The sequence below is a fragment of the Erinaceus europaeus genome, chromosome 5, assembly GCF_950295315.1.
Source record: "Erinaceus europaeus chromosome 5, mEriEur2.1, whole genome shotgun sequence".
Classification (NCBI taxonomy): domain Eukaryota; kingdom Metazoa; phylum Chordata; class Mammalia; order Eulipotyphla; family Erinaceidae; genus Erinaceus; species Erinaceus europaeus.
Genome location: NC_080166.1, coordinates 95,768,316 through 95,784,265, shown reverse-complemented (window position 1 = coordinate 95,784,265; position 15,950 = coordinate 95,768,316). Strand labels below are relative to the sequence as shown.

At 41.0% G+C, this 15,950-nt stretch overlaps 1 protein-coding gene across 9 annotated transcripts in view; it reads left to right on the top strand.

The window, feature by feature from the left end:
- Positions 1-15,950, top strand: part of YAF2 (YY1 associated factor 2) — a 96,438-nt gene that overhangs the window by 24,975 nt on the left and 55,513 nt on the right. For 2 of the 9 annotated variants that reach the window (XM_007531149.3, XM_060191560.1), the window contains one exon: positions 11,262-11,333. The exons of 5 other annotated variants lie outside the window; for them this stretch is intronic. In XM_007531149.3, coding sequence (XP_007531211.1) covers positions 11,262-11,333 — 72 coding nt within the window. Of the gene's footprint in view, positions 1-2,489; positions 2,859-11,200; positions 11,334-15,950 lie in introns of those variants that run through there. 2 more of the 9 variants (XM_060191563.1, XM_060191562.1) reach the window with 2 other exon arrangements.

Below are 15,950 nucleotides of genomic sequence, written 5' to 3'. Positions count from 1 at the left end.
GCTATGTTGCATTATGAGTCTCCGGAGGGTGTCCTTCAAAAAAAGGCCTCAAAATTCCAGCTATGATGGTTCTGACTGTTCCTGCGAGATTGCTGCAGGCACCCATCCCCCAAAACGTCTTCCCATTGAAGAAAGAATTGAATCGGGAGGGTAGAACTAACCACATGTCTCCATTCTAAGGCTCTGCAAGTTTGAGTTGTCCTCTGCAGGAAACACAGGAGAGGGAGGGAGTCCATGACTGAGCGGGAATGCAATGCAGTGCTGGCTTTATTCATCTGCATTTATATCTTCTCTGGCGGAAGTGGTAGGTCAGAAAATGATATACGTAGGAGAGTCGGTGGAGAGAAGGAAAGCTTCCATCTAACCAGTGGGGATTAAACCAGTGCCTTGCAGGCAGAGCAGGTGTCAGACAAAACAGTGATTATGTAAATAGACCACAGCATTAAGCAATGCAGGGGCCTGGTGGAATAACCAGCAGAAACCCTTTTCCTTCCTGTCTCTTCCCATCTGTCTTCCTTCTCCCCATCTTCTTGGACAATGATCTTATTTTATGACCAAGGATGTTAAGTCCCAGAGAATTGTCATCTTAGATTAGGTAAGTAATTAGAAGTACAATTTACAAATGAAAAGTAGTTTGAATTCATAAAGTTATTAAATTGTGCTTTCTGATGATTTTTAATAAGGCTATTCCATTATCAGTAATATAAGTGTAATTATAAAACTTTGTCAGGGTTCCCTTGTTGCCAGTTTTCAGTGTAGTGTCTCTGACCACAGGACATTCTTCTGGAGTAGTTTCTTGGTAATTTACATTTTAATTGCAATCTTGCCATCTTCAGTTTGTTTAGAATTTAATTATGTGTTCATATTTTCAGTGTAGGAAATTATGACAATTTCTATTTACACAGGTTCATTTTTGCTTCTAATTTTTTGTGTGTATTTAGTATAATGAGGAAAAGCCTTTAATGCTTAAGAGTTCTCTGCATTTAGTTGGTATATTCGTTAAGTGTTTGGGCACAAGAGTTGCAACTTTGTTTTAATTATTGACTTCATCATTTACAGGCACTGTGACCTTAAGAAAATTTACCCAATTTTTGGTGCCCAAGTTTGTTTGTTTGTTTTAATTTGTGAAATGGAGATGAAAATAACACCTATGACACAGAGTTATTGTGAGGATGAAATGAGGTACTTCAAGTAAATGAGAAAGCTCTTGTAAAGTACCAGTAACAAGCCAGGTACCTAGCAACTGAAAAAATCCAATACATGAGTGGTGATGTAACAATAGATAACTGTTAGTGGTGTGACAGTTGTTACTGTCAAACTTGGGTTTTAGTGGGTAACTGACAGACTAGACTGTAACAATAAGTGTTTTCTACTAAAACACATTTCCACAGATGACTTGAACGATACTTTCATCCACTTTTCAGCCTTCTCTCTAGACTCTTCTGTCTGTGTGTGTCCCTCCCTCTTAGTCACTCGATTTGTGTAGTCATCTAAACTTTTGTGCCTCACCAGTAAAAGTTTTAGCAATTAAGGGGCCAGCAGGTAACTCAAGCCATAGAGCATATTTTAATATTTAGAAAAAAAAGTTTCCATTAAAAACTGGCATTATGGGGCCAGGTGGCACATCTGGTTAAGTGTATACACTATAGCGTACACACAAGGACCTAGGTTCAAGCCCCTTGGTCCTCACCTGCAGGAGAGCTTCATGATTGATAAAGCAGGGCTGTAGGTGTCACTCTGTCTCTCTTCCTCTTTATCACCCTCTTCCCTTCTCAATTTCTGACTATCTCTATCTAATAAAAAAATAAATACTTAAAAAATGAAAAAAGATATAAAAACAGGCATATTGAAAAATCAAAAAAAAATTTTGTTGTTCCTGATAGAGATGATTGGTAACAATGGAGAAAGGGATTTATTCGAGGTCTCATAGGACCTTGCCCACAACTTAGATCTACAATGGTAGAGAATGTTCCATCCTCTGAAGGGAGGCTGGACAACATAGTCTATTTTACACCTGAGGAAGATGGGTCCTGATATTGGGACAGCTTGGAATGTTCCTACTGATGACCACAGAATGTGAGCTCAGAGCTACAGGGATGCAGAGGTCACATAGGCTCCTAAGCTGAATACGGGCCCCACATCACATCAAATTGATGGGGTTTATAGTCAACAATATTTATACACCTTTCCCATATTAGGGAGCTACTCTTCCTTGATCCAGCTTTCTGGTCCTTTTTCCAGCCATGACATCATCTCCCCAGACAATAACTTAGATCTACCCACATATCAGATTTCAGGCTCAGGCAAAAACAACAACAACAACAAACTAGTATAGCCACAGGCCCTTTGGAATATAACCAAAATATACCTACTAGCTATCTACACAATGGAGAGACCCCCCCCCCAACTCTTCATCTGAACTATTCTAGCCTTTAGGTTCATGATTAATCAACAGTTTGTTTGGCTTTGTATGTTAACTCTCTTTTTAGCCACCAGGTTCCAGATGCTAACATGATGCCAACCAGACTTTCCTGGAAAACAACCCCACCAGTGTGTCCTGGAGCTCCATTTCCTCAGAACCCTGCCCCACTAGGGAAAGAGAGAGGCAGGCTGGGAGTATGGATTGACCTGTCAATACCCATGTTCATCAGGGAAGCAATTACAGAAGCCAAGACCGTCCACCTTCTGCATCCCACAATGACCTTGGGTCCATACTCCCAGAGTGTTAAAGAACAAGAAAGCTCTCAAGGGAGGGGATGGGATACGGAGTTCTGATGGAATTGTGTGGAGTTATACCCCTCTTATCCTATGGTTTTGTCAATGTTTCCTTTTTATAAAATAAAAAAAAATTTAAAAAATGAATGTTTTATTTAAAAAAAAATTCTCTAGTAGTGTAGTAATGCTAAGCAGTATATATGTACTTAAGAATTGAGTAGTAAGGGAGTTGGGCGGTAGCACACATGGTGCAAAGCACAAGGACTCGTGTAAGGATCCCAGTTCGAGCCCCCAACTCTCTACCTGTAGGGGCCATTGCTTCACAGATGGTGAAGCAGGTCTGCATGTGTCTATCTTTCTCTCCCCCTCTCTGTCTTCCCCTCCTTATGTCAGTCCCTGTTCAGGGCGCCATTATGTCAGGCTGAGCTTCACTGATGGGAGACAGACGACCTGGGACTCATGGTAGAGCTGTACGCAGTATCTCTTTATTCATGCAGGACGCAGCACAATCTAAGCCAATCTAAGCTAAACTAAAACTAAACTAAAACGAACAATGCTGTCCTTATATATACTTTCCAAGTAGGGTGTGAACAGGATGTGACATAGAGAGGGTGGAGAGAAAAGTGACTGGTGAAAATTAGGGTGTGACAAGGAAAGGGAGCGGAGCAGGTGAGAATTCTACCACTGAACCACCAATGCCCTGGAGAGAGGGTGGTGCTTTATGTAAATGTAAAAGTGATTTATGTAAATAGACCGCAGCTTTGAGTGGGATCAAACCAATCCCATACAGGCATACTGGTGTTTAGTTAAGCAGAAGCCAGGGGGAGCTGGCATACTACCCAACACCCTCCTCTCTCCATTTCTCTCTGTTCTATCCAACAACGAAGACAGACAACAATAATAACTACAACAATGAAACCACAAGGGCAATAAAAAGGGAATAAATAAATCTTTTTTAAAAAAAGAATTGAGTAGTGAAAAAGTAGCAGTTTTTTACTAATTACCAAGCATAAGTTTGATTTCAAAGTTGTTACCAAAAAGCATGATCATGGTCATTATTAGTCTGCTAAACCGTCTAGTATATAATGCAAACCACATGTCCTATCCAGTGAGCTATCTCTTTAGCCCTGAAGTGTTTGTTTTCAACAGCATATTAAAATCTTTTAAGTTATAACAGGATAATAACCCTAGATAGTGCTTGTATTAAGATTTTTGTAATCATCACCACTGTTTTAAATTGTATCTCTATGTCAAACAAAGAGGTTACCATTGGCAGGTTGAGAAATGAGTAAGAATATATTAATAATTGAGTTTGATTTTCAGGGAAAAGTGCTGTAATTATCTAGTAATAAATATCAAGTTTATTTTTATTTATTTATTTTTAACTAGAGCGCTGCTCAGCTCTGGTTTATGGTGGTGCAGGGGATTGAACCTGGGACTTCGAAGCCTCAGGCATGAGAGTCTATTTGCATAACCATTATGTTATCTACCCCTGCCCCATCAAGTTTATTCTTCTACAGTTAGTTTTTTACTGTGGCTACAGAATCTAATAGAATAAAAAAAGTGGGTCAATCTTGGTGTCATTAATATTTTAAGTGTTAAATAACTGTACAGTAACTTTAAAGACTTAGTTGAATACTGAGGGGATGTATGGTTTGAGGAACTCTAACTTTTGCTTTGAGGAAGAATGACTCAGTGTTTTTTAGTCATCAATTAACAAAACAAACCATTACACTTTTTAAAACTGAATTTAGGGGGTTGGGTGGGGGCGGGGGGCAGTGGCGCAGTGGGATAAGCGCATGTGGTGCAAAGCGAGGACCGGTGTAAGAATCTCGGTTCGAGCCCCCGGCTCCCCACCTGCAGGGGAGTCTCTTCACAGGCGGTGAAGCAGGTCTGCAGGTGTCTGTCTTTCTCTCCCCCTCTCTGTCTTCCCCTCTCTCCATTTCTCTCTGTCCTATCCAACAACGAACATCAACAATGGTAATAATGATAACCACAACGAGGCTACAACGACAAGGGCAACAAAAGGGGGAAAAAATGGCCTCCAGGAGCGGTGGATTCATGGTGCAGGCACCTAACCCAGCAATAACCCTGGAGGGGAAAAAAAACCAAACTATTTAATCTATAAAGGTGATGGGAGTTGGGAGTCGGGCTGTAGCGCAGCAGGTTAAGCGCAGGTGGCGCAAAGCACAAGGACTGGCATAAGGATCCCGGTTCGAACCCCGGCTCCCCACCTGCAGGGGAGTCGCTTCACAGGCGGTGAAGCAGGTCTGCAGGTGTCTATCTTTCTCTCCTCCTCTCTGTCTTCCCCTCCTCTCTCCATTTCTCTCTGTCCTATCCAACAACGACAACAACAATAATAACTACAACAATAAAACAAGGGCAACAAAAGGAAATAAACAAATAAATATTAAAAAAAAAGGTGATGGGAGTCGGGTGGTAGCGCAGCATGTTAAGCGCAAGTGGTGCAAAGCGCAAGGACTAGAATAAGGATCCTGGTTTGAGCCCCTGGCTCTCCACTTGCAGGGGAATCGCTTCACAGGTGGTGAAACAGGTCTGCAGGTGTCTATCTATCTCTCCCTCTCTCTCTGTCTTCCCCTCCTCTCTCCATTTCTCTCTGTCCTATCCAACAACAATGACATCAATAACTACAACAATAAAAAAAATAGAAAAAAAATGGCTGTCTCTGGAATACATTGGATTTGATGTGATTCATTCTTCTTCTTCTAGCGTTTGCCCTTCTTCCGTAGCCAGTCAACAGCGTCAGGTTGAGCCTCATGATACATTCAAATTCAAATTATATAATTGCTGAATAACAGGGCTGTTATTTAGGACATGGACAGTACCTTGAAAACTGCCACTATTAATCTGAGATGACTGAATTTTTCTAGACAAAATTTTCATTGTTTTATAAAATTGATTTTACACCAAGTGCATGTATTTGCATTAATATGTAGTTCAGAAATGGCTATTAAGAATTAACCTGATCACAATTTTGAATCTGATTAGGTTAATCTAAATATTGTAATCAGAATAGGTGAGGAAAGGAATGCAATTGAAGAGTAAAGGTTAGACTTCCCTATTGTGTTGACATAATTGCTGGTGTTGAGATTCTCACTTGTGTGAATATAGGGAAAGGACTATCGGCATAATGAGTGCATAAAGAACTGCTTGCAATGCTCCTGACCTTTTAGATTAGGATTAGGAATAAATAAAATGGTTTATGGAAGTATCCTATTTTAAGATTTGGCTTCTAAAATATGGTCCTTTATACACTGGGATATTTGTCAAACCAAAGTAGGAAGATCCAAATATTGTTGGATGGAATCAGACCTGAATGGATAGGATAAAGAAATTGTGCACTACATGCTCAATGGAATACTACTGTGCCGTTACAAAGATGACACTGTGCCATTTGGGACACAATATGATGCTAAGGGAAATAAATGAGGAAGTGAAAGTAAACTACCACATATTCTCACTCATAGGGACAATAAGTTAATTGAAACAAAACCAAACCTTACATCTGTGAAAACTGTAATGGCTGTCAGACGGAACAGAGGAAGGACGGGGAGAGGCAGAGGGCTCTTTGTTGTAGTGGAGCTGAAGCTTAGCTGCTGGGTGTGGCAAGTCAATCATAGTATCTCAGAGGCACAGGTCGGAAGCTGTATCCTAAGTTTCTATACTATTGTGAACTAATGTGAAATCAGTTTTTCAGAAGGAAAAGAAGACAAAGTATTGTTGCAATGTCCAGGGAGGTGGCTCAGTGGACTTTTTTAAAAAATATTTTATTTATTTATTAATGAGAGGGGTAGGAGACTTGAAAGAACCAGACATCACTCTGGTACATGTGCTGCTGGGGATTGAACTCAGGACCTCATGCTTGAGAGATCAACATTTTATCCTCTGTGCCACCTCCCGGACCACGGCTCAGTGGACTTTACCCAGCACAGCATATACCACAGTGATGCTCTGATTTTCTCTTTTCCATTAATTTAATAAAACTTCAAAAATATTCTGGGAGGTCAGTTTTGTGATTAGGGAGAACAGCAAGAACACAAATTATGTAAAAGAAAAGACAGGGTTGGTTGGTAGCGCAGTGGGTTAAACGCACATGGCGCAAAGCACAAGGACTGGAGTGAGGATCCCAGTTCGAGCCTCTGGCTCCCCACCTGTAGGCAAGTCGATTCACAGGTGGTGAAGCAGGTCTGCAGGTGTCTATCTTTTTCTCCCCCTCTCTGTCTTCTCCTCCTCTCTCCATTTCTCTCTATCCTATCCAACAACAATGATACACTACAACAATGATACACTACAACAATGATACACTACAACCAAGGCAACAAAAGGAAAAAAAAATGGCCTCCAGGAGCAATGTATTCGTGGTGCAGGCACCAAGCCTCAGCAATAACCCTGGAGGAAAAACAAAAGAAAAGAAAGAGAAGAAAAGAAAAGAAAAGACAACAGCATAATACTGGAAAATTGGCCAGTGCTTATCTTTTTATTTTTAGTTGGTGCCAAGAATAAACCCAGGGTTTGCCCCATGTGCCATACTGCTGAGTGGTCTCCCCAGCCCACCTTTTTATTCTTCATTCTCTTGAGGGAAAAAGAGAGGATAGGCACCACAGTACCATTCCACCACCCAGCGAATTTCCCCGTGTGTCATTCTCAGTGCTCCATTGTGGTGTAGGGGATCAGTGAAACCTAGGGCATTGCAAATGGAAGTCACATGCTATACTGGTCTGTCCCCTGGCCCTGGTCATTCATGGATATGATATAGTAAGAAAGACTTCATTATATTTAATCTAACTGCATCTTAGCACCCTTCCCTTTCTGCCAAGTAGATTGTGGAGTTTGCTCCTGGTTTCTAGGACTACTGCACCCTGGGGCTTGTGCTCCACTTGTGCTTTGTGCAGGCATGTTGATGTGGAGAAGGAAATACCCTGGGTGGGGCATCTGACTAGTGAGTCTGGTTGGTGTGATTCTGTCAGTGGATCTTACCTGCATTAGCTTAAGGTTGAATTTTCTCTTTTTAACCTCTATCCAAGAACCAAATTCAGATTGAGCCTCCAACCATCAGTTCAGGTATTTCCCACTAAGTTTGTTATTAAGCAGTTAGTAGTTGACATTCACTTTGCCATTTTCAGCTTATCATTGACTACTCTGTAATGCTTTTTCTGTGTTTATTATCTGTTGCACTGAAGCAAATTACCCCCAAATGTAGTGATTGTAAAGGAAAACTACTACTACTACTACTACTACTGTTAGTACCACCACTACTGTTATTATTTTCAAGAATTCAGAAGAAACAGCTTGGGTGCAGGACTTGCATGTGAGAGGTTCCTGCTTCGCTCCCCAGCACTGGGTGTGTCAGAGCACTGCTCTAGACTTCCTTGGTTTCTCTGTCATGAAACAGATAACATAAATCTTAAAAAGAAAGAGAGAAAGAGAAAAGCTCAGTGACCTGGAAGGTTGGTCACATAGCCGATGAGGTGCTGGACTTTGAATTATGCAGTCCCAAGTTCTATTCTTGGTATCACATATCCCACAGTGATGATCTGATATAGTACATGTGTATGTACACACACACACACACACACACACACACACACACTCCTTTTTTTCTCATTAGTAAGTAAAATAAAATAAGAAATAGCTTAGCATGTGGGTCTGAGGTTCAGATCAGGGGAACTCACATCCTGGTCACTCATGTGGTTGTCAACAAGCTTTAGAACACCTGCTTGCAGGTTTCCGGTGGCTGTTGGTCAGGTTCAGGACTCTGGCAGCAGTCATTTCTCAACACATGAGCTTCATCTGCCTCTCCTTGGGATTGCTCATAGCATGGCAGGGAACTAGTCTTGGTATTTTGGGAGTGACATCCCATTACTCCTGCCAAATTCTGTTCTTTAAATGAGTCAGTAAATCCAGCTTATCCTCAGGGGAGAGATTCTGGAAGGCAGGATCCAAGAGGTTCGGACACTGCAGACCATGCTAGAGACTGCCCACCATATTGTCCTTTGCATGTAAAGCTTTGTTGGCACAGAATTTGTTCACTCACACTGGAGAGAGAAATACAAACTATGTACATAGGAGTTCTGTCCAGAGCAGTGACTCCAGGGAATTAGAGTTGATCTACCAGCTTCCTCCCCTTCCAGCTTTTCCAAACACTTTGCGAACTGGTATTTCTACTGTTAAATGTCAGTGAGAAAAATGAATATGTGCTGTTTTTTCTGATATTTTCATTGTAGAATTTGTCAACAAAAACACCATAGTGTTCTTCCCCTCCCCCATAGTATCGTTAATATGTTGTATATGTATTTTATCATAATAAAAATATTATCTGGTGCAATAAGATAACTTACCTGGTAAAGTGTATGATGCCTTAATGTGTGGAGCCCAGGGTTCATGGCCCTGTTTACACATGGGAGCACAGTGAGGAGGACCAGGATAGCTCCAGGGATGGTGGAGAGGTGCTGTGGTGTCCTTCCCACCTCTTTTTCTGTCTGTCTGAAGAAAAAAAAAAGTATTAAAGAAAGAAAAAAAAAAGTCAGCCTAGGAGTAGTGGAATTAACAATGCAGAGGGCCTCAGAGTCATAAGACAGTTGCCCAAAAAATTAAGTCATGAACTGTGGAAAACAATTTGTGTAAATGTTTCTGTCAGCTTTAAAGCTTAACTTTCTGCTTTTGCAGTGTCAAGGAATGAATTCAAGTTCTCATGAATGATGAATGTGCGGTGTAACTGAGATGTGTCCTAGATCAATTTTTATTATTTATTTTTAGGGTGGGAAGGAGGAAGGGGGTCTATGGTAGAAATAGAGAGGAAGATATACCACAGCACTGTTCCACTTACCTGTGGATTCCACTGGTCTGTTGGTGCTGTTCTTGGCACCCTCTATGGTGCTAGGAATTAAACCTAGGACCTGAGATTTGGTATGGCACCTGCTATATCCTCTGAGTCACCTCTGGGCTCTGATAGCTTTTAAAGTTTGAGTTGCTTTCTTTACTAAAGTAAATTTTAGAGAAATAGCTGCTGCTTTAGTAGTGTTAGCAGATCTAGTTTGTGTGGTGTTATATTATGCAGTAATAGTATTGTACTTACTAACTACTGAATATTTCTAGATTACGTGTATTCAAAAATGATGAAAGCATATGATGATTATAATTCAACTTCAATGCTTGCATTTCTTTTAACTTTCATGCTGTGGTGGTATTCCTAATTATTCTGTTTATCTTGCATTCTGAAGACTCTAGTATTAAGGTAAGAGTGCAATAGCACCAGAGCTAATAATTTTCTGAGCATTTAGAGCCTCACTATAGCTGCTGCTGCTGCTTCCTCCCCCTCCTTTTGCTCTTCTTTCTCCTCCTTCTCTTCCTTCTTGTTTTAAGTTCTTAGACTGCAACCCACGGGAGATATAAAAGGTTGTTTGAGAATAATTCAGTTTCTAGATGGAATTGTTGGATTTAGGCATTGTTTCAAAGTAGTTCAGTTCAATTAAATTACTCTCCTTTTTTTTAATGAAAGATTTATTTTAAGAGTGGGATACAGAGAAAAGAGAGGAGAGAAAGTATGAAGCAGGGTTTCACTCTGGCATATGTAATGCTGACGACTGAACTCAGGACCTCTTGCTTCTAAGACCAGAATTGTGGCCCTGTGCTACTTCCTGGGCTTCCTTATTGTTTTCTTTCTTTCTTTCTTTCTTTCTTTCTTTCTTTCTTTCTTTCTTTCTTTCATTTTTATAACAGTGATCAATATTGATTTACAAAATTATGGGATAACGGGTATAATTCCACACCACTCTTACTACCAGAGTTCTGCATCCCCAGTCTCTCCAGTAGAAACTGTAGCAGTTTTCCCAAGGTCACAGAGGTGGGTTTATTATTACTATAACTATCTGCCTATATTTCTGTATATATTTGCCCATTTTTTCCTATGGTCCTGCCTTCTCTTCCTTTCCTTACTGTCCTTTTAACTGCCTTGTGAGCTAGATTCTGTTCTATCTTTATTTCACAGATAAATACAATTTTTGCTGTCTTGATATTAGGCAAATTTGCACTAGCAAGTTATTTATTTATTAAGAAGGGGGAGAGAGAAAGAGAGAGAGGAAATACTAACCATAGGATCAACATTGCCACTGTGGTAATAAACCCCCCTTATGTTTAACTGACCAGAGAACTGCTCACCTCTGGTTTATGGTAGTGCTAGGGAGTAAACCTGGGATCTTTGAGCCTCAGACTTTAAAGATAACAGACCTTTTAAAATTTTATTTTCTACATAGTAGAATTTTTTATATGAAATTATTCAAATTAATTTTCCCTTATGTTTCTGATGCCAGGGATTTCTATGGACTTGGTCATTTGCACATTGTTTCCATGCTTCCTCGGGGGCATATACATACTTAGTTATTTAATGAATTGACAACCTTTCCCCTGTAGTTCTCCCTTTATTAATTATCTCAAATAAAATCAAATCATCTTCTTATTCTGATAGAGAAGAAAAAGCTGGATCACTTACCAGTAACTGGAGTTCTCCTATTGGGTAATCTCCACAGATCCACATTCTTTGAAGTTTTTGTGAATGCCTCGAGGACCAAGGAACCGTTGAAATGTCCAATTTCAGGAAGGTAAGCAAGTGCACCGAAGCATGTCTTTAGCACCTCCCAAACCCCCTCCCCCAGCTTTCTTACATATGCGTCTGTACTGCATGCCCCTCAGTTCCAGTGGACACCCATCAGGAAGAGTCTCATGCTGCACAGAAGGGAACAGGTGGATCTGTGAGGGAAAAGACCCAATAGGATAACTCAAGTTACTGGTAAGTCATCTGGTTTTCACAGACTGGAGATTTCTTTTTCCTCAGCTGTCTCCTCTCTTAAAGGAGTTTGTTTAATTAGAAAGAAATTTGGGATCCCTCTTTGTAAGTTTAATGTGGATTATGGAATTTCACTGTATGGATGGCCAATGCCTAGTTCTTAATATGTGTATGAATAAAAAACATGACATTAATGTTAAGGCATGTTGTTTGCACAATAGCTGTTTCCAAACTGTGTTTTTACTACCTTTTGGTAAATAGTTCTGGGTGCTGGGTGATGGCGCATGGGGTTAAGTGCACATAGTTTGAAGGGCAGGGACTAGTGCAAGGATCCTGGTTCAAGCCCCAGCTCCCCACCTGCCGGGGGTTGCTTCACAAGCAGTGAAGCAGTTCTGCAGGTGTCTGTCTTTCTAGCCCCCTCTCTATCTTTCCCTCCTCTCTCAATTTCTCTCCATCCTGTCCAACAACAGCAGCAGCAGCAACACTGCCAACAATAACAACAAAAAATGAAAAAAATGGCTGCCAGGAGCAGTGGATTTGTAGTGCTGGCACTGATCTTCAGATCCTCAGTAATAAACCTGGTGGCAATTTAAAAAAATTAGTGCAATAGTTCTAAAGCAGTTTAAGAAAACTGCATGTTGCTCTCCAGGGTGACACAGTGGACTCAGTCTCATCTCCCTGGTTCAGTTAGGTCAGATACTTTATTGAGCTGGCATGTACACATTTGAATTGGACAGAATTTCTTCTCACCTTTCTCACTCATTCACTGTGTTATACATTGTTACCCGGCTACTCTTTCAAGGACATGTAGAATTTAAGAGCCTGTAGCAATATACTGCTCTAGTTCTCTTATAATTTGTATCTAATTGCAAGGTGGCTGAGGCCTCCTATAATCCACTAGGCTAGATAAATAATCCTATTTATCTAGCCTTCATTTCTTCAGTTTGAAACTTTTGTTTAGGTCTTAGTTGGATACTTACCATATTTATGCTTTAGCTTGTATTTTTTCATTTTCATTTCTTTTTTTTTTAATTTTTTTAAATATCTATTTATTTTCCCTTTTTGTTGCCCTTGCTGTTTTTCATTGTTGTTGTAGTTATTATTGTTGTTGTTGTTGATGTCATCGTTGTTAGATAGGACAGAGAGAAACAGAGAGGAGGGGAACACAGAGAGGGGGAGAGACACCTGCAGACCTGCTTCACCGCCTGTGAAGCGACTCCCCTTACAGGTGGGGAGCTGGGCGCTTTGTGCCATGTGTGCTTAATCTGATGCGCTACGCCCGACTCCCGTACTTTTTCATTTTTGTGAAATGTCCTTAGTGTTACAGATGCTGGGGCAACACTCTTCCCTCTCTCTGTCTCTTTCTCTTGCTACTTCTTTCCCATGAAATAAATACATCTTTAAATTTCATGGTAAAATTATGATTCATTACAACAGAAACTTCAGTGGCACATTAAATGAAGACTTTTGGAATGGGGCAGTTAGGCTGTTCAGTAGTACAGTGAATGCCTTCTGTGTGTGAGAACCGGAGTTTGATTCTTGCACCACATACAAACAGGTATGGAACCCCAGTAAAAACTTGCAGGGTAGGGGGTTGGGCGGTAGCACAGTGGGTTAAGTGCACATTTCGTGAAGCACAAAGGCTGGCCTAAGGATCCTGGATTGAACCCCTGGCAGGTGTCTGTCTTTCCCTCCCCCTCTCTGTTTTCCCCATCTCTCTCCATTTCTGTCTGTCCTATACAACAACAATGACATCAATAACAATAATAATGACCAAAACAATAAAACAACAAGGGCAACAAAAAGAAAAAAATAGCCTCCAAGAGCAGTGGATTCATCCTGATCCCCAGCAATAACCCTGGCGGCAAAAGAAAAAAATGCAGGGTAGTGTTCTGGTCTGTTATAGAAGAAAGAGTTTTTACTTTGGAGAGGGTTAAATACAGTGACCATACTTTAAGACCATTCATAGTATTAGGAGACATTGGAAGTTCATGATCTTTGATTTATGTTTTATCTTTTTTTTTTAAAAAAAACATTTTGTTTTATTTGTTTAGGATAGAGACAGGAAGGGATTGAGAAGGGAAGGGGAGATAGAGAGGGAGAGAGAATGAGAGACACCTTGGGTTCTTGCACATTATAACTTGTGTGCTCTACCAGATGCACCACTGACTGACCCCAAGGTCCTTGATTTTTTATGTTGGCATATCTTAGAAGATTAAAATCAAGCATAATGCTTGATTTTAAAAATGACTGAATCTAAAAAAATTGTGGCATATATATTACTCAGCTATTTTTTGCTACAACATAGCTGGAACTGGAGAGAAGACAGAGAAATTGAGAAGGAAGGGGGAGGGGGAGAGACAGAGACACATCTGCAGCTCTGCTTCACCACCTGTGTGACTCCTCTCCTGCAGGTAAGGACTGGGGGCTTGAACCCGGGTCCTTGTATACTATAATGTGTGTGCTCATCCAGGTGTGCTCCAGGGCTGAATTTTAATACTCATAAGTATGTATATTACAATGAAAGAAAAATTAATGAATCGTATATTCAAAAAAACGAAAAAAGAAAGACCAAAGTGACGAGATAGAGAACTGACAATAAAATCAGTAGCAGTTGGGGCTGGGGAGGTAGCACAGTGGGTGAAGCGCACATGGCACAAAGGCGGGGACCAGCATAAGGATCCCGTTTCAAGCCCCTGGCTCCCTACCTGCAGGGAGGTTGCTTCACGAGCGGTGAAGCAAGTCTGCAGGTTCTCTCCTCATCTCTGTCTTCCCGTCCTCTCTTGATTTCTCTGTGTCCTATCCAACAACAATGACGGCAATAACAGTAATAGTAACAATAACGATAAACAAAAAAGGCAACAAAAGGTGAAAAATGGCCTCCAGGGGCAGTGGATTTGTAGTGCAGGCACTGAGCTCCAGCAATAACCCTGAAGGCAAAACAAAACAAAAATAACCAGTAGCAATGTTCATTCAGATCAAAGCTCTTTTCTTTACGTTTGTCTTTTTTTTTTTTTTTTTCCAGAGCACTGCTTAGCTCTGGCTGAAGGTAGAACTGGGACAGAGGCTAAGGGACTTTGTGAGGTCTGGGGGTGCACAGGAGAGGTGGGGAAGAAAAAAAACCTGGGACTTGAACTAGGGTTCTTGTGGGTTCAGGTTTTAGTCTTTTTGCATTGTCATCATGCTGTTTTTGGAGGCTCAAACCCAGATCCTTGCATGGGTCCTTGCATTTAGTACTATGTGCGCTTAACTGGATATATCACTACCTGGCCCCCTTATTTTTTAATTTTTTGGATACAGACAGAAATTGAGAGGGAAGGGAAAGATAAAGTGGGGCAGAGACACCTGTAGCACTACTTAACTGCTTGTGTAGCTTCCTCCCTGCAGGTAGGGACCAGGGGCTTGAACTCAGGTCCTTGTGTATTGTAACATGTATACTCAACCAGGTGCACCACCTCCTGGCCCCCTGATCTTCACTTTACCCATGGGAATACTGAGACCAAGATGGGTAACTACCACTATCATGGGTAGTAAATAGCAGAGTTGAAATTCTGAACTAGAATTTAAATATTGGTTACCTCCAGAGTCCTTCGTGTCCTGCTACCTTGAAGTTTATAAGTGTGGAAAGGCCCCATAAATGTAAGGGCAGGCTAATTGCAAAATGATGCAAATTATGTGGTCTTCTTTACAACAAAGTCATGGTAATGGCTCTGACAGGGTTAGAGGGTGAAGGAGGTAGGAGGTCTACTATTAGTGGAAAGAGGGAATCAGTGTATGGAAGTGCATGATAAGGAGTATGTGTATTGCATCATAGCCTTTAATTTTTGTTTTATCATCACAGTTCTTGCTGCATAACTCCACCACTTCCAGCACACTCCTTTTTTTTTTTTTTAAATAGAAAGAGAAGGAAAGATACTACAGCAATATTATACCACTGGTGAAGTGGTGAAGCTTCTTCTGTTTAGGTGTTCCCATGTGGTGGCCAGGGCTTCAAATCTGGCTCCTTGGACAGGGTACAGTGTGCACTGCACTGGGTAAGCTGTCACCAGGCCCCATTCATAGCTTTTGAACACTGGCATCTCATATTTGTAAAGATTGGATTTTGCAAAATGAAATCACTGAGAGATTAGACCTTTTTTTTTTTTTTTTTTTGCCTTGTATTGCAGTTACATTTTATACTATATGAGTGATGTCTTGATAGTGGTTGATAATAGAAAAATGAGTGGCTGGGCCAGGCAGTGGTGCATCCTATGGAGCACACACATTCTCACAAACAAGGACCTAGGTTGGAGCATTGTTTGTCTCCACTCCCAACCTGCAGGGGGTGGGGTGTGGGGGAATACTTCACAAATGATGAAGCAGGTCTGCAGGCGTCTTTCTCTCCCCCACTGTATCTTCCTCCCCTCTCCATTTCTCTGTGTCTTATCAAGTA